Consider the following 21,888-nt stretch of genomic DNA (forward strand, 5'->3'; position numbering starts at 1 on the left):
TTAAATATCTTTGTTTTGGTGTAGACGATGAAGCTGAGAATTATGATGACACTATTCCAGCTGAACAGAAGTCGGTTATACGGACAGGTATGATAATAAAGTGACAGTGTTGCATCCACAAGCATCCAAAACCTCATTAATAACATTCATGTTGATTTAATAGATTTTATCTCTACATTCTGACAGAGGACATGTCCGAGAACTATGATGATGCAGCTACCACAGAAACAAACCCAAACATCACAGGTCATTTTTTTCTGGAAATAAACAAAAAGAAAGAAAGACAGACAATCTGCTGAGGGAAACACTATTTATAGCTCCTGTGACATCAGTGAGCAAAGATACAAACTTATTTTTCCAAAGATATCCAAGATTATCTGTACCTATACAGTGTCTTGCAAAAGTATTCATCCCCCTTGGTGTCTGCCCTGTTTTGTCACATTACAAGCTGGAATTAAAGTGGATTTGGGGGGGTTAGCACCATTTGATTTACACAACATGCCTACAACTTTAAAGGTGAAAATTGTTGTTTTATCATGACACAAACAATAATTAAGATGGAAAAAAAAAGAAATCTGGAGTGTGCATAGGTATTCACCCCCCAAAGTCAATACTATGTAGAGCCACCTTTTGCTGCAATTACAGCTGCAAGTCTCTTGGGGTATGTCCCTATTAGCTTAGCACCATCTAGTCACTGGAATTTTTGCCCATTCCTCAAGGCAAAACTGCTCCAACTCCTTCAAGTTAGATGGGTTGAGTTGGTGTACAGCGATCTTCGTTATGCCACAGATTCTCAAATGGCTTGAGGTTTGGGCTTTGATTAGGCCTTTCCAAGACAGTTAAATGTTTCCCTTTAAACTACTCCAGTGTAGCTTTAGTAGTATGTTTAGGGTCATTGTCCTGCTGGAACATGAACCTTTTTCCCAATCTCAAACCTCTGGCTGACTCAAACAGGTTTTCCTCCAGAAATTCCCTGTATTTAGTGCCATCCATCTTTCCTTCAGTCCTGACCAGCTTTCCTGTCCCTGCAGATGAAAAACATCCCCACAGCATGATGCTGCCACCACCATGCTTCACTGTAGGAATGGTGTTCTCAGGGTGTTAGGTTTGCACCACACATGGCATTTCCCATGATGGCCAAAAATATCTATTTTAGTCTCATTTAACCAGAGAATCTTTTTCCATGTGTTTGGGAGTCTGCCACATGCTGTGGGCAAACTCTAAACATGTTTTCTGAAACAATGACTTTATTCTGGCCACTATTCCATAAAGCCCCACTCTGGAGTGTATGGCTTAAAGTGGTCCTATTGACAGATACTCCCATCTCCACTGTGGATCTTTGCAGCTCCTTCAGTGTTATCATTGGTGTCTCTGTTACATCTCTGATTGATGCCCTCTTTGCCTGGTCTGTGAGTTTTGGTGGGCGGGGCCTTCTCTTGTCAGGTTTGTGGTGGTGCCATATTCTTTCCATTTTGCTACAATTAGATTTAATGGTGCTCTGTGGGATATTCAAAATTTGTGACATTTTTTTTTTACAACCCAACCCTGATTCATACTTCACAACTTTGACCTGTTTGGAGGCTTCTTGGTTTTCATGTTGCTTGCATAGTAGTGTTGCAGAGTCTGGGTCCTTCCAGAACATGTTGATTTATTCAGACATCATGTGACACTTTGATTGCACACAGGTGGATCTTAATCAACTAATTGTCATTTATGAGGTGAATTGGTTGGACCAGCTCTTATTTCATACAAAAGGGGGTAAATACCTATGTACAGTGGTGCTTGAAAGTTTGTGAACCCTTTAGAATTTTCTATATTTCTGCATAAATATGACCTAGAACATCATTAGATTTTCACACAAGTTTTAAAAGTAGATAAAGAGAACCCAGTTAAACAAATGAGACAAAATATGATGCTTGGTCATTTATTTATTGAAGAAAATGATCCAATATTACATATCTGTGAGTGGCAAAAGTATGTGAACCTTTGCTTTCAGTATCTGGTGTGACTCCCTTGTGCAGCAATAACTGCAATTAAATGTTTCCGGTTGATCATGTTGATCAGTCCTGCACACCAGCTTGGAGGAATTTTAGCCCATTCCTATGTACAGAACAGCTTCAACTCTGGGATGTTGGTACTGTAGGTTTCCTCACATGAACTGATCGCTTCAGGTCCTTCCACAACATTTTGATTGGATTAAGGTCAGGACTTTGACTTGGCCATTCCAAAACATTAACTTTTATTCTTCTTTAACCATTCTTTGGTAGAATGACTTGTGTGCTTAGGGTCATTGTCTTGCTGCAAGACGCACCTTCTCTTGAGATTCAATTCATGGACAGATGTCCTGAAATTTTCCTTTTGAATTTACTGGTATAATTCAGAATTCATTGTTCCAACAATGATGGCAAGCTGTCCTGGCCCAGATGCAGCAAAACAGGCTCAAACCATGATACACCCGCCACCATGTTTCACAGATGGGATAAGGTTCTTATGCTGGAATGCAGTGTTTTCCTTTCTCCAAACATAATGCTTCTCATTTAAACTAAAGTTCTCTTTTTGTCTCCTCTGTCCACAAAACATTTTACCAATAGCCTTCTGGCTTGTCCACGTGATCTTTAGCAAACTGCAGATGAGCAGCAATGTTCTTTTTGGAGAGCAGTGGCTTTCTCCTTGCAACCCTGCCATGCACACCATTGTTGTTCAGTGTTCTCCTGATGGTGGACTCATGAACATTAACATTAGCCAGTGTGAGAGAGGCCTTCAGTTGCTTAGAAGTTACCCTGGGGTCCTTTGTGACCTCACCAAGTATTACACACCTTGCTCTTGGAGTGATCTTTGTTGGTCGACCACTCCTGGGGAGGGTAACAATGGTCTTGAATTTCCTCCATTTGTACATAATCTATCTGACTGTGGATTGGTGGACTCAAAACTCTTTAGAAATGTTTTTTTTAACCTTTTCCAGCCTGATGAGCATCAACAATGCTTTTTCTGAGGTCCTCAGAAATCTCCTATGTTCGTGCCATGATACACTTCCACAAACGTGTTGTGAAGATTAGACTTTGATAGATCCCTGTTCTTTAAAGAAAACAGGGTGCTCACTCACACTTGATTGTCATGCCATTGATTGAAAACACCTGGCTCTAATTTCACCTTAAAATTAACTGCTAATCCTAGAGGTTCACATGCTTTTGCCAATATTGGATAATTTTCCTCAATAAATAAATGACCAAGGATAATATTTTTGTCTCATTTGTTTAACTGGGTTCTCTTTTTATCTACTTTTTTGACTTGTATGAAAATCTGATGTTGTTTTAGGTCATATTTATGCAGAAATCTAGAAATTTTTCTAAATGGTTCACAAACTTTCAAGCACCACTGTATGCACACTTCAAATTTCAGTTTCTTCACCAAAATTATTTTTTGTCACAATAAAACAATTTGCACCTTTAAAATGGTAGGCATGTTGTGTAAATCAAATTGTGTTAACCCCCCAAAAAATCCACTTTAATTCCCGCTTGTTATGCAACAAAACAGGACAGATATAAAGGGGGATGAATACTTTTGCAATACACTGTAAATGGATGAAAAGTACAACATCTAATTCTTTACTCAGTGAAAAACTGCAATTCTTGGCAAATTCCCATGGTCTAAGAGGAATAAAACACTTGGGGACATGCTGTAAATTGCTATTCGAAACAATATCCATCTTATTGTTACGCTTCATGAGCAGAGCCCATTTCAACATCAAAGAAGTGTGAATCATAATAATTTAGTACAGATTCAACTGAATCCACTGCCGGCTAAATCGATGCTAAACGAGGAAACTCTACTTGTAGCATTAGTGAATAGTCGTTTGCTGAACAAAAATGGTATCAGGGTAAAAGATCATGTCGTAGAACTTGCTTGGGATCTATTAGCGATAACTGAAACCTGGCTGCCCCGTAATGAAACGTTAGCTAACCAAATCATTAGTGACTTATGTCCAAGAGGATATAAAATGTCACACATTCCTCATGATAATGGTCAACGAGGTGGTGGAGTTGGCATTTTATCCAAGAATTTCTCAACGAGTTCTCCATGTTTCTTGAGTGTTTAGTTCTACTACCTGCTGAAATCCTTATCCTAGGTGACTTTAACGTTCACGTTGACGATACGGCTGATTGCGATGCTTGTGATTTTATTCATCTTCTGGACACTTTCAATTTGGTACAACACGTGTCAGACTCAACACACAGATCAAACCATACTCTAGATCTCCTGATAAGACAAAATTCCTTCCTTGTTAGAGATATTGATGTTTTTCCTGCTTGGATATCCGATCATTGTTTGATACAAGCTTCTATCAACACAGCAAAACCAAAGTCTACTGTGAAAAGTGTTACTTACAGGAAGTGGAAGGGCATTGATGCAGATGAGTTTGGGCAGGATTTGACTGAAATTGCTGCCAAGTTGGACTTATAAAGCTCTGTTAATGGCCTAATCACTGGCTACAACAAGTTGTTCCAAGATCTTGCTTTTTAACATGCCCCCATCAAGCAACGGAAAATAATATCACGTCCCCATGCAGAATGGTTTACATCTGACTTGCAGTTACAAAAGTGGGAGAAAAGGAAGCTTGAAAGGATCTACAGACGTACAAAATCAGCTGAGGACGCCAAGCGGTTTAAAAATACTCTGATTACTATGGTCAATTGCTGATTACAACTCAGCAAGAGTTTTACAATGACAAAATTCAGTCATGTGCTGGAGGTCAGTAGGTCGTTTTTAACATGCTTAACAAGTTGCTTCATCGTAATCCTGAAACTCGGCTTCCAGTGCATGATTCTTCAGCTGAGTTAGCAAATAGATTTGCAACTTTCTTTATGGAGAAGATCGATGGGATTCGTGCTGGATTCAGTAACGCTTGTTCATCCACCTTGGTTCCTGATGATGAGAACAGTTTTATTGCCAAGCTGGAAAATTTCATATTCGTCAGTCAAGACGATTGTAGCGCTTTCGAAGTGTGGGTGGAGCACAGAGGACAGCAGGACAATGCTTTGGAATCAAGAAGGCTTTTTATTTCCAACTTTTCAGTCTAATCGCCAATTCTTAATATGCGGCGTAACACACGCGCACACACACACACACACACACACACTCTGTGTTCTTGTCCCAGGATGCGCTCCCCTCTGCTCTCCCTCTGCCTCCTTAAATAAGGAGCGGTTACTGGGAAAACACACAAAACACAGGTTAATTACCGTCAGGTGTAGCGATTCTGCCACTCACCTTCCCTGGCTCTGCCCTCCTGTCACAGACCGGCGCTTGACCACGCCCCGGCTGCCACAACGATGTAAAGCAAATTATACAATCAGCCAATAACAAATCATGCAGGCTTGATCCTATACCAACACGTATTTTGAAGCAGCATTTGTCATCACTCTTGCCAATTATTACCAAAGCTATTAATATGTCATTGAATGAAGCTACCATGCCAGCTCTCTTTTAAAGAAGCTATTTTAACACCAATTTTGAAGAAACCATCATTGAACCCGGAGGTTCTGAAGAATTTCAGGCCAGGATCTAATCTTCCCTTTATATCCAAGTTGATCGAGAAAGTTATTGACAACCAGATCTTGAAACACAGATCAACGACTTTGATGAAAAGATGCAGTCTGCTTATAAACATCATTCTATTGAAAGTGCTTGGGTCCATCTTCATAATGACATTTTACTCGCGTTAGATGACAAGAAGGCTGTACTATTGGTCTGTTTGGATATCAGCTCTGCCTTTGATACCATTGACCATGGTATTCTTTTGCACCGACTTGAACATTGGTTGGGTATCACTGGCAAGTGCCTCCAATGGTTTGACTCTTATCTGTGGGAAAGGAAGTTCAGAGTTGCAGTTGGTGGAGAGTTTTCTGAGCTTAAACATCTGAGATATGGCATGCCACAGGGCTCAGTGCTGGGCCCATAGCTGTTTGTTATATATGCTGCCTCTTGGGGATTTGGCTTGTTGACATGGAGTGGATTTTCACTCGTACGCTGACGATTCCCAACTGTAGATTGCTTTTAAGAGGAACAACTACTTGATGACTGCATCAAAGATGGAATTACTCATTAATGACATTAGATCATGGATGACCTACAACAAGCTTAAATTAAATGATGAGAAATCTGAGATCATTGTTTTGAATGGCGCTCGTAGGCCTGATATCGATTTCCCTCCATTTAAGATAGGAACTGAATCTGTTTTGACTTCAAACTCAAATAATCTCCTTGGTGTGGAGCTTGACAGTAATATGTGCCTTAATCACATCTGCAATGTGGCAAAAGGAGGTTTTTACAAGCTTCAAAACATGTTTAAGATCAGAAGGTGCATTACGGAAGATGCTGCCAAGATCATGGTCCACTCAATTATTACATCAAAATTGGACTATTGTAGCACTATCTTTTTTGGTTTACCAGATTGTACCCTCGAGCTTATCATCTGTCCAGAGGACTGCCGCAAGGTTAATAAAAGGAATCCGAAAGTACGATCATACTGTATCACTCCCGTTATGCACAAACTGCACTGGCTACCAATCAGAAGAAGGATAGAGTTCAAGATTCTATTGCTGACCTTTTAAGTGCATTCATGGCATTGCTCCTTAATTCCTACCTTACAGAACTGATTCACAAGCATCCCGACAAAGGAACGAGAGTGGATGGGAAGAACTATCTTAATATTCCAAGCATAAAGAAGAAATCATTTGGGGGAAGAACATTTAATTTCTCATCTCCAAAACTCTTGAATGACTTACCAGAAACTCTTTGTTTTGAAACCAATTTAAATTCATTTAAAAAAGGACTCAAAACAATTTTATTGAGTAAATAATGATTTAATTGTTATATTATGATATATTTGCATGTTTTTTTAGGAAAAAAAAATATATATATATATATATATATATATATATATATATATATATATATATATATATATATATTTCAATTTTATTGGAAAGCACCTTATGGCCCTTTTCCACTACCCTTTTTCAGCTCACTTCGGCTCGCTTCAGCTCACTTCAGCCCGACACGGCTCGCGTTTCGACTACCTCAGAGCAGCACGACTCGGCTCGCTTCAGCCCTGCTTAGCACCCAAAACTCGCACGGTTTTGGAGTGGGACTGAAGTGAGCCGAGCCGAGTGGGGCTAGGGGCGTGAGGAGACACTCCCCTGTGCACTGATTGGTGAAGAGGAGTGTCCTCACATGCCCACACACACCCCGCGAGCACGCTGGGATCTGTAAACACCGTAAACCCGGAAGAAGAAGAATTACGAGAATTTCTGAAGCCTTATGCGCCTCGCCTCATCTATATGCTCTTGCCAGTATCTGTTGGCGTTGTCGGTGACAACAAGCCACAGCACCAAGACCAGCAACACTAACGACTCCATGTCCTCCATGTTTATTGTTTACTATCCGGGTCGTGAGACTACCGCTTAAAAGATCACTGATGTCACTGTTTGCGCCGCCTAACGACATCACGTGACGTCCACCCACTTTCGCTAACTCCACCCAATGTGTCCACCCACTTCCAGCCAGCATGGTTCAGCGTGGTTGTAGTCGAAATGCAACTCCAACAGCCTCACTCAGCCCAACTCAGCACCGCACAGCTCAGCCCAACTCAGCCGCGTTTGTAGTGGAAAAGTGGCATTAGAGTACTGTATATAAGTGTGCTCTAGAAAAATAAAGTCATCTTCTTCTGTTGTAGGTAAATGATCAATGTTAGGGTGGTAGCAGTAACTCAGCTTCATCACACCACCCTGTAACTCAGTATTTTACTAGAACAACAACACACACAGTGGTTTATTACTGATTCATTGATTTCTTTAGGAGACGGTCCAGAAGATTATGATGATGTCATCACTGAGGAACAGGATGTAGGAGAGACAGAAAGTGAGTAAGTTGTTTATTCTGGTAATGTATGTGAGTGCAAAGGCAGCAAAGTTAAAGCGTGACTGTTATATACCATATATAATATAAATATCAGCTTTCTGTTCTGTAATCTTCATTCTGTCATTGAACAAGTGCCGTCATATTTATTCCACAGTTTAGATAAGACCTATATTTATGTCTCATTTACTTCCACATCTTATACACATGGCCTGTGTTCATATTAAGAAAGCTGAACTGATAAATCTTTCATACAAAAGGATGCAACATTTACTGAGGCACATCACTGCTCAGTCAAGTAGACAAAATTTATGCTAATATCCTGGAACAGTGAACTAGAACAAAAGCAGAACCCTTCCTAAGTGATGCACAATTTGGATTCAGGAAAGGGAAAGGATGCACTGATGCAATCTTTGTGCTTCTCCAACTTCATGAAAAGGCAGTGGAGTACGACCGGCACCTTAACCTCATATTTGTTGACCAAGAGAAAGTCTTCGATCGAGTCAACAGGGCCAAACTATGGAAAGTCCTGGAACAGTACAATTTTAGAGGTCAGCTCTTCGAAAACATATGAGCCATCTATGCCAAGTGCAAGAGTGCAGTTCACACTCCCAGTGGACTATCCAGATGGATTTTGATGACTTTAGGAGTTAGGCAAGGCTGCATTCTGTCACCCCTGCTTTTTATCATCTATATGGATAGTATCACCAGAGAGGCAAACCCTGACCTGGAGGGGTTAAATGAGCTGTTATTTGCAGATGATCAGGCCATGCAAGATCGTGAAGAACCACAACTTCAAGATCACATGGACCAACTAAACATGTGCTGTGAGAGCTACGACATGAAAATAAGTACAGACAAGACTGAAACCATGTCAGTTGGCAGAACACCAGGAAAGTTGGAAATAAAGATCAGTGGGGTACATCTGAAACAAGCAACCGGATTTCAATACCTAGGCAGTTTCTTTACCAAAAATGGGAGATTGGACAGGGAAATAAGAACACAGTACCAAAAGGCAAACACTGCCAGTCACCAACTCGCTCCTCTCCTGCAACACCCTAATATCCCTATGATCCCAAAACCACAACTGATAAATAAAATCTTCATCATGACACTCACACACCAGTGCCAGACATGGACATTAACAAAATCATGGGAAAGAAAGCTAACAACATGCAAAATGAAGTGTCTGAGGAAAGTGGCAAATGTGACAAGATGGGACAAAGTCAGAAACGAGGTGATCAGAAATATTGTTGGGACTACACACATCCTGCACCATATTAAAAAGAAAAGGATCCAGTGGTTTGGCCGCCATCTCAGAATGCCAACCAATCAGCCAACTGCCCGGGCCTACAGTTCCAGATACTCTGGCTCTAGAGCCAGTGGAAGACTGAGAAGGAAATGGATCGATGGGGTAAAAGAGACACTACAAGACCACAGCATGTCAGCCCTCCAAGCCTCCTGCCTTGCTGCAGAAAGAAGGTTACATCTCCCTGCAACACCTCAGAGTAGAAGCGGAGGGAAAGAATTGATAAATGTAACTGTGGGTGGTAAAAGAGAGCAACTGGACTTGCTTGAAGATTCTTGAAGACGTTTCACCTCTCATCCGAAAGGCTTCTTCAGTTCTGTCTGACTAGTAGGGAGTATCAGGTATTTATCCTCTCATGGATGAAAAGCTCATCTAAGGTGTCGTTGAGTCATCCTGTTGGTGTGGGTCACTGGGGGCTGAAATGTGAATGGCCTCGAGAGTCGTTAGGGTGATCAATGGATTGCCCGTTAAGGTGATCAATGGAATGCTGATTCTCTCTGTCCTCCTGTGAGCCACTGAAAACAGCTGGGCCCATGTTTACATTAGACCGTATCAGCGGATCATCAGATTAACGTTTTTAGAATGATTAGTGTGCACACAGCAACACCAATACACGATTTGCGTGCACACAACAATACCAATACACGGATATGCTCGGCTCCACAGGCATCCTGCGTTCCAAATCACTCCACTCTGAACAGCGAGTGCCCTCTGGAGGGTGCGCACTCCAGCCCTGCGCAGCTCACAGAGCGCGTGAGTGAAGCACACTAGCAGTGTTTTCGGGACTGAGCCGCTGTGTGTGTGATCCTAGCGCCCATCACTTACCACTTGCAAGTGGAAGGATGGCAAGCCTAAAGACAATCATAACTACACAATGGGCAGTATTTGCATCAGTATTTGCAGTATTTTCATACTTTTATACTCTTTAATGAAAGGTGATACAAGGCGGAAGTCCGCGCCGTTTTTCAGCAGTCGCGTCACATGACCAACGCCAGTGAATCAGGAAGGTGGATGTCACAGTGACGTTGTCCAATGAGACGCCAGCTAGAGCTCAGCACAGCGTATCCGCGTATTCTGAATGTTTACACAGCACCGGAGCTGACACGATCTGGATTGAATACGTGGACGCTGGCGGATTCCCGTTTCCCGGCGTTTCCAGGCGGTTTAATGTAAATGGACAGTGCATCCGTGAAGAAAACGAGACAGATACGGTCTAATGTAAACATAGCCTGGGTTTTGGTGTGCATTCAGTTGTCTGGGAAGTGTGCCAAGGACTGCATTGTAGGTGGCTGATGAATGATGTCTTAGACCCCCCACCTGTGTTCAGTGATTGCCGTTCCAGGTTGACAAAAATGGCTTCTTTAACTCCTCGCTCATACCAACGATCCTCTCTGGCTAAAATGCGTACATTGCAATCCTGAAATGAGTGTCCTTTGTTGTTAAGATGAAACAAAGGACACTCATTTCAGGATTGCAACGTACGCATTTTAGCCAGAGAGGATCGTTGGTATGAGCGAGGAGTTAAAGAAGCCATTTTTGTCAAACTGGAACGGCCATCACTGAACACAGGTGGGGGTCTAAGACATCATTTATCAGCCACCTACAATGCAGTCCTTGGCACACTTCCCAGACAACTGAATGCACACCAAAACCCAGCTGTTTTCAGGCCCTGTCCACACGGCAACGGATTCAGGTGAATCCAATACAATTGTTTATCGTTTCAGCCTGGCGTCCACACGGCACCGGCGTTTTGGGTGCCCCAAAATGCAATCTTTTGAGAACGGGTTCCAGAGTGGAAAGATCTGGCAACGTTGCCGTTGCGAAGTCGTCTGGATGAGTAGAACGGATTTGTTTACGATGATGTCACAACCACATGACTGTGGTGGGGTTTACATTAGACCGTATCAACGGATCATCAGATTAACATTTTTAAAACGATTAGTGTGCACACAGCAACGCCAATACACGATTCGCGTGCACATAGCAATGCCAATACACGTATACGCTCAGCTCCGCAGGCATCCTGCGCTCCAAATCACTCCACCCTGAACAGCGAGTGCCCTCTGGAGGGTGCGCACTCCAGCCCTGCGCAGCTCACAGAGCGCGCGAGTATAGCGCACGAGCAGTGATTTGGGACTGAGCCGCTGTGTGTGTGATCTCAGTGCATATCACTTACCACATGCAAGTGGAAGGATGGCAAGCCTAAAGACAATCATAACTACACAATGGGCAGTATTTGCATCAGTATTTGCAGTATTTTCATACTTTTATACTCTTTAATGAAAGGTGATACAAGGCGGAAGTCCGCGCCGTTTTTCAGCAGTCGCGTCACATGACCAACGCCAGCGAATCAGGAAGGTGGATGTCACAGTGACGTTGTCCAATGACGATGCCAGCTAGAGCTCAGCACAGCGTATCCGCGTATTCTCAATGTTTACACAGCACCGGACCAGACACGATCTGGATTGAATATGTGAACCTTGGCGGATTCCCGTTTCCCGGCGTTTCCAGGCATTTTAATGTAAATGGACAGTGCATCCGCGAAGAAAACGAGACAGATATGGTCTAATGTAAACTTGGCCTGTGAGTGCTTCACGCCAGGTAGAAGTGTAACGAACTCGATGCGAGTTGTCAACAAATCCTATAACTTGGTTCATGAAACGCGCTTACAAAATATTTTCACTGTGAATATATATTGTGTAATGGTGCAAAGTGAGAGAGAGAGAGAGAGAATAGCCCTTAGGGCAGAGTCAATCCCGCCAGCAAAAATAGGGAAAAAAAGGAGCGATCTCACCTCTTCAGATGTTGGTCCTACAATACATTCCTCAAAAAGGGCGTAGAAGAACAAATTAATCCATCAACATGTAACATTCAATTTATTCCAGACCATTAAAGACGCCGCCTTCCGCGTAGAATCATACGTCATCCTCGCCGCCATATTGGATGGGTCAAAGCGGAGAATAAAGATGCCTCATTCATGTGCTGCATTTAACTGTACCAACAGGTTTACCGTCCAAACGAGATCACATGGGATTACCTTTCACAGGTGAGACTGGAAAAATACTTTTCATTGTATTTGGTCATTATAATGTAATTTTACGAACAGATTTTTCTGACTTTGTGGCTAATATGAAGTCTCGCGCATAATAGTTTATGCATATGCATCCTTACTACTTCTATTGTTCTGGTGTCTCTGAAGGGACCGTCTTACAGCGCCCCTAGAGGTGTGGCATGTGTATTGCATCATTTTCAGCAAGCGTTGCATTGCCATATGGACCTGATATTTTACTGATCGTTGCCCATTTGGACGCGATATATTTTTAAATAACATCTCGTTGCCGTTGTCGTGTGGATGTAGCCTCAGTGGCTCACAGGAGGACAGAGAGAATCAGCATTCCATTGATCACCTTAACGGGCCATCCATTGATCACCCTAATGACTCTCGAGGCCATTCACATTCAGCCCCCAGTGACCCACACCAACAGGATGACTCAACGTCACCTTAGATGAGCTTTTCATCCATGAGAGGATAAATACCTGATACTCCCTACTAGGGGGCGGCACGGTGGTGTAGTGGTTAGCGCTGTCACCTCACAGCAAGAAGGGCCGGGTTCGAGCCCCGTGGCTGGCGAGGGCCTTTCTGTGCGGAGTTTGCATGTTCTCCCTGTGTCCGCGTGGGTTTCCTCTGGGTGCTCCGGTTTCCCCCACAGTCCAAAAACATGCAGCTTAGGTTAACTGGTGACTCTAAATTGACCGTAGGTGTGAATGTGAGTGTGAATGGTTGTCTGTGAAAATGTGTCAGCCCTGTGATGACCTGGCGACTTGTCCAGGGTGTACCCCGCCTTTCGCCCGTAGTCAGCTGGGATGGGCTCCAGCTTACCTGCGACCCTGTAGAAGGATAAAGCAGCTAGAGATAATGAGATGAGATGAGACTCCCTACTAGTCAGACAGAACTGAAGAAGCCTTTCGGATGAGAGGTAAAACGTCTTCAAGAATCTTCAAGCAAGTCCAGTTGCTCTCTTTTACCACCCACAGTTACTATGACCTGGATGACTGAGAATCTTCACAGACAATTGATAAATGTACTTTTTTCTTCATTATTATTGATATAATATGAAAGACATTCCCATAAAGTGCATCATTTACTGCATTTTTAAGGTTTTACATCCCAATTAATACAATACACAGGATCTATTAAAGAGGTCAATGTATTTATTTTACAGAATATGATGACGTGGAGGGGAAATCTCAAAGACAGGGACCATGTGACTGAGACACGCCAAAGGCCTTTTCTCAGGAAATTACATTTCAACTTTTATAAACACAAAAAATGATTTTATTATCCTTCCAATAATGTCATGTTTCCTGAACTGTGTTCATTTTCCCCGAGTTATTAGCAAATAGAGGAGGAGAGTTAAATCACCTTTCATATTCCCTAATGCAATGTCTCCAGCTTTTCTTTTACAACACTTTTAATGCTATAAGTCAGCTTCAATATCACTGACACACCACACCTCATTTATCTCACCAATTATTTCAGCTCAACTCGTATAATATTCATCTTCATCTTTTACATTTATCAACCTGTTATTCACTCTTTTACAAATGTCTTAGTAACTATAAGCCACTTGGCAAAAGAACACAAGTCTTTGGATTCCTTAAAACAATGTGTGTTTTTACATTTTTAAAGACACATTTACCTTTATGTTCAATGCTGTGCTTTTAACTGTAAAACATCTCATTGAGACGGATTCAAGAATTCCTTTATGAAATATTCAGACCATGATGTGCTAATTAGATCGCTTGCTATATTGCGTTTTTGCTGTCATTTTTATTCAGTAGCTGGTGATGTTTCACGCCAGATATAGTCTATGCAAGTATCATAAATATATATACAGGTTTCATTATGTATTCTCAGATTTTCATCTTAAATTCTCAGGTTTGTTTCCTTATTCTCAGGATTGTGTTTTATATTCTCAGTTTTCATTGAATATTCTCAATGTTTGTTTTATAATCTCAGCTTTAATTCAATATTCTCACTTTTTAAATGAGTGATGGCCAGTTCATTTTAATATTACATCTTCATCAACAATATACAAGTTAATGTGACTTTTTATCTTTCCACAATGAGAACAAGTCAATATTTTACATTCTGCAGAGTTTTATTGGCTCTTTTTCATATTGTGTAACAATCATCTATTTTTATCCATTCAATGAAATAAAAGTGCTTTGATTATTTTGAGTATAATGTGATGATGTGTGTTGAAGTTGAGTGAGTGGCTCTTGTAGTGATGAATCTGTGGTCGATGCCCTTATAGAACATCTCAGGCAGTAAAAAATAAATCAGTATTTATCGACTGATCAGAAGGTTGTGAGTTCAAATCCCAGCACCACCTTGAGCTTGACGCTTAACCCTCCACATTTCCACTGTCTAAAAAAAGCTTCAGCTAAATGAATAAATGTACACACACACGTTAGTCTTACTGTCCTTCTGAGGACCTTCCACTGACATCATTATTAATGCTGTGACTGCAGCTGAACCGAACTCTAATCTGAACCTCAGGAATGAAAAGGACACATTTTGGTTCTTTTATTTATTTATTTATTTATTTATTGTTAAAACAGCAGCAACAACAACAAATGTTCGCACATTGACAAAATGGTCAGATGTTTCTCTCTTTGTGGGGACATTTGTTCCTCACTAGTATATAATACACAAACATGCACACACTAAGATGGCGGCATGTTCACACAGCGGCTTTGCGCTCTCAATAATTTTTGTATTTATTTATTTTATTTTGTCTTTCTGTTTATATTACTACGAGTTTGTGCAAACATGTCCAAAGTGTTTCCGAATATCTCAGGTGTCAGGAATTTATAAAAATCAGAGCTGTCATGATCAAACCCAGGACTTCTAAGTCCTCCCCCATTTGTTTGTGTTCCATGCTGTGTTTACCTGTTCTCCCTGTGCTGCCGTGTGCTAGTACACCTGTTGTGCATTTTGCATTAGTCACTCGATATAAACATGGTGTGGAGAATGACACAATGCGGATATATACTCACCATTACATTTAGTCTTGTTTGCAGTCTGTTTTCTCTTCTGTTCTTCTGTTTTTTGACTCTTGGTTTACATTTTTAGATTACTAGTTTTTGCCTGTCATTTTCAGACTTTTGACTCAGACTCTGGACTCTGTGTACTGCCTTCTGGCTGTGCTCAGATTTACTCTGAGTTTTATTGTGGAACCTGTTTCTGCCCTGCCATTCTTGGGTTTTCCCTAGGGAAATATTGACTGTCTTGCTGTGAGTGCTTCCAGCCTGTGCTCTTCCCTGCTGTCTTTCCACTTCACTCATCAGGTTTGTCTCAGTCTCCTTCTTGTGACTTCATTAGCTGCTCATTGGGCCTTAATCTGCACCTGCTGCCTTCAGGCTGTGACAGAATATATCCGCAACACAATGGACCCAGCAGACTATGATGCATTTAAAGTGGCATTGCCTAAACAGGGCTTTATACCCAGGGCTCATCAGCTCAAGATTGCAGTAGTCCACCAGAGCATGACTGCCATGATTGACACTCTACAAAGACTCTTCTCCCATCAGCCAACTGGAGGCTCCTGAATTACCTCCTCCCCAAGACCCTTTTCTGCCTGCTCCACAACCATATTATAGTGCACCTGGGACCCGTCACTCATTCCTCTCTCAGTGCTGTGGAATTTCAGGCATCTACCTTCCTTTCTTAGAGCTTTTGTCATCACACTTTTAACAGGAAAGGCACATGAGTGGGGTACAGTGGTTTGAGATGCCAGGGTTCCCTGCTGTTCAAGTTTTAAAGAGTTTTCAGAGAAAATGCAGAAGGGTTTTGACCATTCTGACAAGGACAGGGAGGGGGCCAGATGGCTAATGGGGCTGAAGCAAGGAATCTGGTCAGTTCATGATTATAGTATTGAATTCTGGGCCCTGGCCATGGCAGTAGACTGGAATGCAAGTACCTTATATGACACCTTCTTTCATGGGCTAAATCATGCCATCCTGGATGGGATTGCACCTCATGACCTTCCTGAGAACCTGGATGGCCTAGTAGACCTTGCCAGTTGAGTGGACGCTAGCTTACAGCCACACAATCAGAAAAGAAGCCATAGGTTCAAACTTTGAACCATCTCCCCTCCATTGGAGGGTGCCACCTCTGATGAATTGGAGCCCATACAATTAGACAGGACCTGGATCACTCCAGAGGAAGGCAGGCATTGCCATGAGACTAATTCCTGCTTTTACTATGAACAGTCTGGACATTTCATCTCCCACTGCCCGGTAAAAGGGTTTGCCCAACCAGTAGATGTGGGGATATGGGTGGGTATTTCTATATGTTCTTCCCCTGCCAAAGGGTCAGCATGGCCTGTCAAGATACTATTTTCGGAATAAGATTGTCTGTCAAAGCCCTCATTGACTCTGGTGCAGACAAGAGTTTTATCAAGACTTCCTGGGCAGAGGAGTTGGGCATCTCCTTACAGGAATTAGATTGTCCTGTTGTGACCAGAGTTCTGAATGGGGCTGAACTCAGTCCTATCTCCCATATCATGGACCCAGTAACTTTGAAGGTCTCAGGTAACCATGTTGAATCAATTTCTTTCTACATCATGAATGATTCTCTTGAGCCTATTGTGCTTGGCCTCCCCTGGTTATGACTACATAGGCCTCACATCAACTTGAGTGGAAGGGCCATCTTCTCCTGGAGTATTTGCTGCCTGGCTGATGAGACCATGGATCTTTCTAGTGTGCCTCCTGAATATTTGGACCTTCATCTGGTGTTCAGCAAGGCTTGCACCACCACTCCCCCCCCCCCCACCATTGACTCTACGATTCTGCCATAGAACCATTACTCAGGACCACTCCTCCCAAGGGATGTAGCTATTCTCTCAGCCCTCAGGAGAGAAATGCTATGGACAAATGCATCTCAAAGTTTCTAGCAGCTGGCATTATCCATCCATCATTATCCCTGGCAGGAGCAGGGACTTTTTTGTGGAGAAGAAAGATGTCTTTCAGGCCCTGCATTGACTCTCAGGAACTAAATGCTATCGCAGTCAGGAACCAGTACCCCTTACCACTCATCCATGGCCTTCAAATTACTACCAGAGGCTCAGTTTTGCTCTAAATTGGACTGCCACAATACCTGCCACCTGGTGCATATAAGAGAAGGGGATGCATGGAAGACCATATTTAGTACCCCAGCGGGTCACTCTGAATATTTACTTCTTCCATTTGGGTTTAATAATGCCCCTCCTTCTTTCAAGGTATAATCAATGATGTCCTACAAGATTTTATTAACGATTAACAAAACCCCCAAATCACCTCCTTTACACTGATAGATAATATCCACACAAGACATGTTTGAGTGCTCTCTTGTTCATATTTGTACCTGCATACTGTGTACAGATTTTATTTTAAAAGAAAAACAACATCCCTCAGTGCCGTCATCTTATTCTCTCTGAGGTTCAAATATCGCGCTCCGAGTTCAAATCGTGATATCACCTACCATACACCCTACATGACTTACCCAGATGAGTGGATTTTGTGGAAGCATTGCTTCCAAATTGTTGGAAACAACCCTAAAAATGCCCGAGTGTCAACCATTTGGGTGTAAAAATAAGCCCAATCATTGAAGCAGTGAACACACACACACACACACACACACACACAGAGCAGTGTTTTGTTTCAGAATTAGAAGCTTTTATTTGATGGCTCTGTGTAATGAAGGATACCAGTAAGGCCAGTAAGTGTGCCAGTAAGGACACAGGTAGACAACCGGTTTCAGTGCAAATGGTTGCATCCTTATAAGCCTGTTTTTAGCAATATTATAACTTTTAAAATTGATAAATTGTTTATAATAGGTTTTTATGTTTAATTTAAGCATCCAGAGGACATATCACAGTACTTGCCATGATTAGCAAACGGCATTTATTTTTTAGTTTTGTTTGACTTTATCCAGTTTGCCTTTGTATATCTCAATGATCTCATCTTTTCTCCCTCACTTAAAACTCACCAATGCCATTTCAGACAAGTCCTGCAGTGGCTCCTGGAGAATCAACTTTTTGCCAAGGCAGAGAAGTGCAAGTTCTACTAGCACACCATTTCTTTTCTGGGCTTTGTGATATCCCCAGGGGTGGTCCAAATGGACCCCAACAAGGTCAAGGTGGTCTCTCAGTGGCCTGTTCTCTCTTCCCATAAGGAATTGCAGTGCTCCTTGGGGTTTGCAACAGTCCAAAGACATGCAGTTAGGATCACTGGAGACTCCAAATTGCCCACAGAGGTGAATGTGTGTGAATGGTTGTTTGTATGGGGAAGCTGTGACATGCCGAGCAAACCAGTGGTAGACAAAGGCCAAGTTTACATTAGACCGTATCTGTCTCGTTTTCTTCGCGGATGCACTGTCCGTTTACATTAAACCGCCTGGAAACGCCGGGAAACGGGAATCCGCCAGGGTCCACATATTCAATCCAGATCGTGTCAGCTCCGGTGCTGTGTAAACATTGAGAATACGCGGATACGCTGTGCTGAGCTCTAGCTGGCGTCGTCATTGGACAACGTCACTGTGACATCCACCTTCCTGATTCGCTGGTGTTGGTCATGTGACGCGACTGCTGAAAAACAGCGCGGACTTCCGCCTTGTATCACCTTTCATAAAAGAGTATAAAAGTATGAAAATACTGCAAATACTGATGCAAATACTGATGCAAATACTGCCCATTGTGTAGTTATGATTGTCTTTAGGCTTGCCATCCTTCCACTTGCAAGTGGTAAGTGATATGCGCTGGGATCACACACACAGCGGCTCAGTCCCGAATCACAGCTTGTGCACTTCACTCGCGTGCTCTGTGAGCTGCGCAAGGCCGGAGTGCGCACCCTCCAGAGGGCACTCGCTGTTCAGGGCGGAGTGATTTGGAGCGCAGGATGCCTGTGGAGCCGAGCGTATCCGTGTATTGGTGTTGCTGTGTGCATGCAAATCGTGTATTGGTGTTGCTGTGTGCACACTAATCATTTTAAAAACGTTAATCTGATGATCCGCTGATACGGTCTAATGTAAACATGGGCATAGTGTGCTCAAGATAGATGCAGACAGCCTTGTAAAAGGCTGATAACTGACAGGCCAATTGGCCTACAGGAAATCAGAGTGAGTGAGTGTTAGTTATTAATTTGTATGAATCTAAAAGACATTGTGAGTCTCTCTGTGTGTAGAAGGTATGTTTAGCTGATATAGTTGCAGTGGTTTATCAGTGTGTGTATCTGCTCCGTGCAGCTGTCAGGCATGAATGTTGTATGATAGCCGAGTAATTCCCCTCTCTGAAATCAGTGTGTGATGTGGTCAACTCGCATCAGTCACACACCTCAAAGTGGGGAGGCGGAGCTCTGTTCATCAGTGCTGACGTTATTTTTATATATATGGAGAAAGTGAAAGATGCCTCATCTGATTTGTTATTGAGGCTGTGTGATGATTTCCTCAATTCTTTCTAATAAGGTAACAGCGATTGTGATTGGTGGCTGTCTCTCTCTCTCTCTGTCTGTTTCTCTGTCTCTCTCTCTCTGTAGGGGGCTGAGTGAGGGGGAAAACTTCTCTCAGTCTCTCTGGGTGAGTGGAGGTGAACACATTGTGTACAGTGAGGAGGGAAATGGAAATCTGTCTGATGTTTATACTACTTTCATCCACACTTATACTCTCAGCAGCTGGTAAGAACACACTGATTATTCACATGAAAACAACACACACTTTTCACTTTAACAGTTGGAATGATTATCATGAAATCTGAGAAAATTTCCTGGAGCCATTGTAACTTGATAAACAGTAAAGCTTTCATTTTTGTCAAAGTTAAAAAGCTGTACATGAGCATAGAGGCATCATTCTAAGGATTTTTTTTTTCTGAGGCTTCAGTTATAACATCAGTTCGAGAATAGGACTTAGAATGTACATATGATTTTTTGTGAGGTAAAAACAACTTAACTAACAAAATAATGTATTTGCATGGGTGATTGTGTGTGTGTGTGTGTGTGTGTGTGTGTGTGTGTGTGTGTGTGTGTGTGTGAAAGAGAGTGCGTGCTTGTGTGTGTTTGAGAGAGACTGTGTTTCTGTGTGTGTGTTTGAGAGAGTCCTCATGGACCATAACATAAAATAACCCTCTCTCTCTCTCTCTCTCTCTCTCTCTCTCTGATTTATCTTCTGTTTAAATAGACACCACAAACCTGTCAATCAAACTTTAAGGTGACCTTTGTTAATTTTCCTCTTTCACCGAGCTCTCGGCTGTTTGTTCAGGTCACACAGGGGCGCGGCTGGTGAATGGACCGGACTCCTGTTCCGGTCGAGTGGAGCTCCAGTACCTCAGTGAGTGGGGCACAGTTTGTGCTGTAAGCTGGGATATGAGAGCTGCAGATGTTCTCTGTGCACAGCTGAATTGTGGGACTGCTGTGGCTGTAGTGGAGGTCGACTGGTTTGGGGAGGGGATTGGCCACATCTGGGCTGATGTGTTTGATTGTCAGGGGAATGAGACACACCTCTCACAATGTGGCATCTCATCATGGAGTCGAGCTGCATGCTCTCATCAACACGATGCTGGAGTCATCTGTAATGGTGAGATATTAACATCACATACACCATGTTAGTGAATAAAGTCAGTGTTCATTAGAATATTTAAACCATGTTCTTCTGCTTCAGGATCATCCATGGCATTTCATGAGGGGCGAGTGCGGTTGTCTGGAGGGAGCGAGTGTCAGGGGGAGGTGGAGATTTATTTCAGGCAGGACTGGAGGAGAGTTCTCCTGGACTCGTGGAGCCTGTCTGAGGCGTCTGTGCTCTGCAGACAGCTGGGCTGTGGCTCCGTGCTGAACTACCGCTCCTCTCCATCCACGACTGAACACAAACACATGTGTGTAACGGGTTTCAGCTGCTCTGGGACTGAAGCTCACCTGGGGAAATGCAGCAGTGCACAACCTGTCAATTGCAACTTTGGAGAAGAGGTGTACATCACCTGCTCAGGTAAGCAGCACAACACCGACCAATGACCAACTATTAACAACAAGAATAAATGTTTTATCATTCTAAAGTGTTCTATTAAATATACAGAATAATCAACTAGTCGACAAAGTATATTAGTTTAATATACTTTATTAAATTAAAATAAGTCTTTAACCCAGACCCCAGGTCCATCAGGCTGGTTGGTTCTGGTGGAGACTGTGCAGGAAGGCTGGAGGTTTTCCACAGCGGCTCATGGGGGACAGTGTGTGATGGCTTGTGGGATATTGAGGATGCACAGGTGGTGTGCAGACAGCTGCAGTGTGGAGAGGCCCTCAGTACCTACATACCAGCCTGGTTTGGTCCTGGAACTGGGTCCATATGGCTGAATGAGGTGGAGTGTGAGGGGAACGAGACGTCCCTGTGGAACTGCAGATTTCAGCGGTGTGAAGAGGGTAAATGTGGACACCAGGAGGACGTAGGAGTCGTGTGCTCAGGTACAGTGTGATGACTGAGACTAAACCTGTTAAATATGAACATGTCTGTGTTTCAAAACTGAGGTCCAAAATTCCTGAAATTCAACATGAAAGTAAGGAGCTGTTTATAAATGTAATCCCTGTTGAATATTTTCCATAAAGATAATATTACACATCTTTAACTGTGTAAATAAAAC

At 42.6% G+C, this 21,888-nt stretch overlaps 1 protein-coding gene across 1 annotated transcript in view; it reads left to right on the forward strand.

Moving 5' to 3' along the window:
* Positions 1-21,888, forward strand: part of LOC132869650 (deleted in malignant brain tumors 1 protein-like) — a 139,725-nt gene that overhangs the window by 19,535 nt on the left and 98,302 nt on the right. The window contains exons 7-9 of the mRNA XM_060902942.1: positions 20,520-20,834; positions 20,919-21,244; positions 21,388-21,712. Coding sequence (XP_060758925.1) covers positions 20,520-20,834; positions 20,919-21,244; positions 21,388-21,712 — 966 coding nt within the window. The remainder of the gene's footprint in view (positions 1-20,519; positions 20,835-20,918; positions 21,245-21,387; positions 21,713-21,888) is intronic.

Source organism: Neoarius graeffei, chromosome 21, assembly GCF_027579695.1.
Source record: "Neoarius graeffei isolate fNeoGra1 chromosome 21, fNeoGra1.pri, whole genome shotgun sequence".
Taxonomy (NCBI): Eukaryota; Metazoa; Chordata; class Actinopteri; order Siluriformes; family Ariidae; genus Neoarius; species Neoarius graeffei.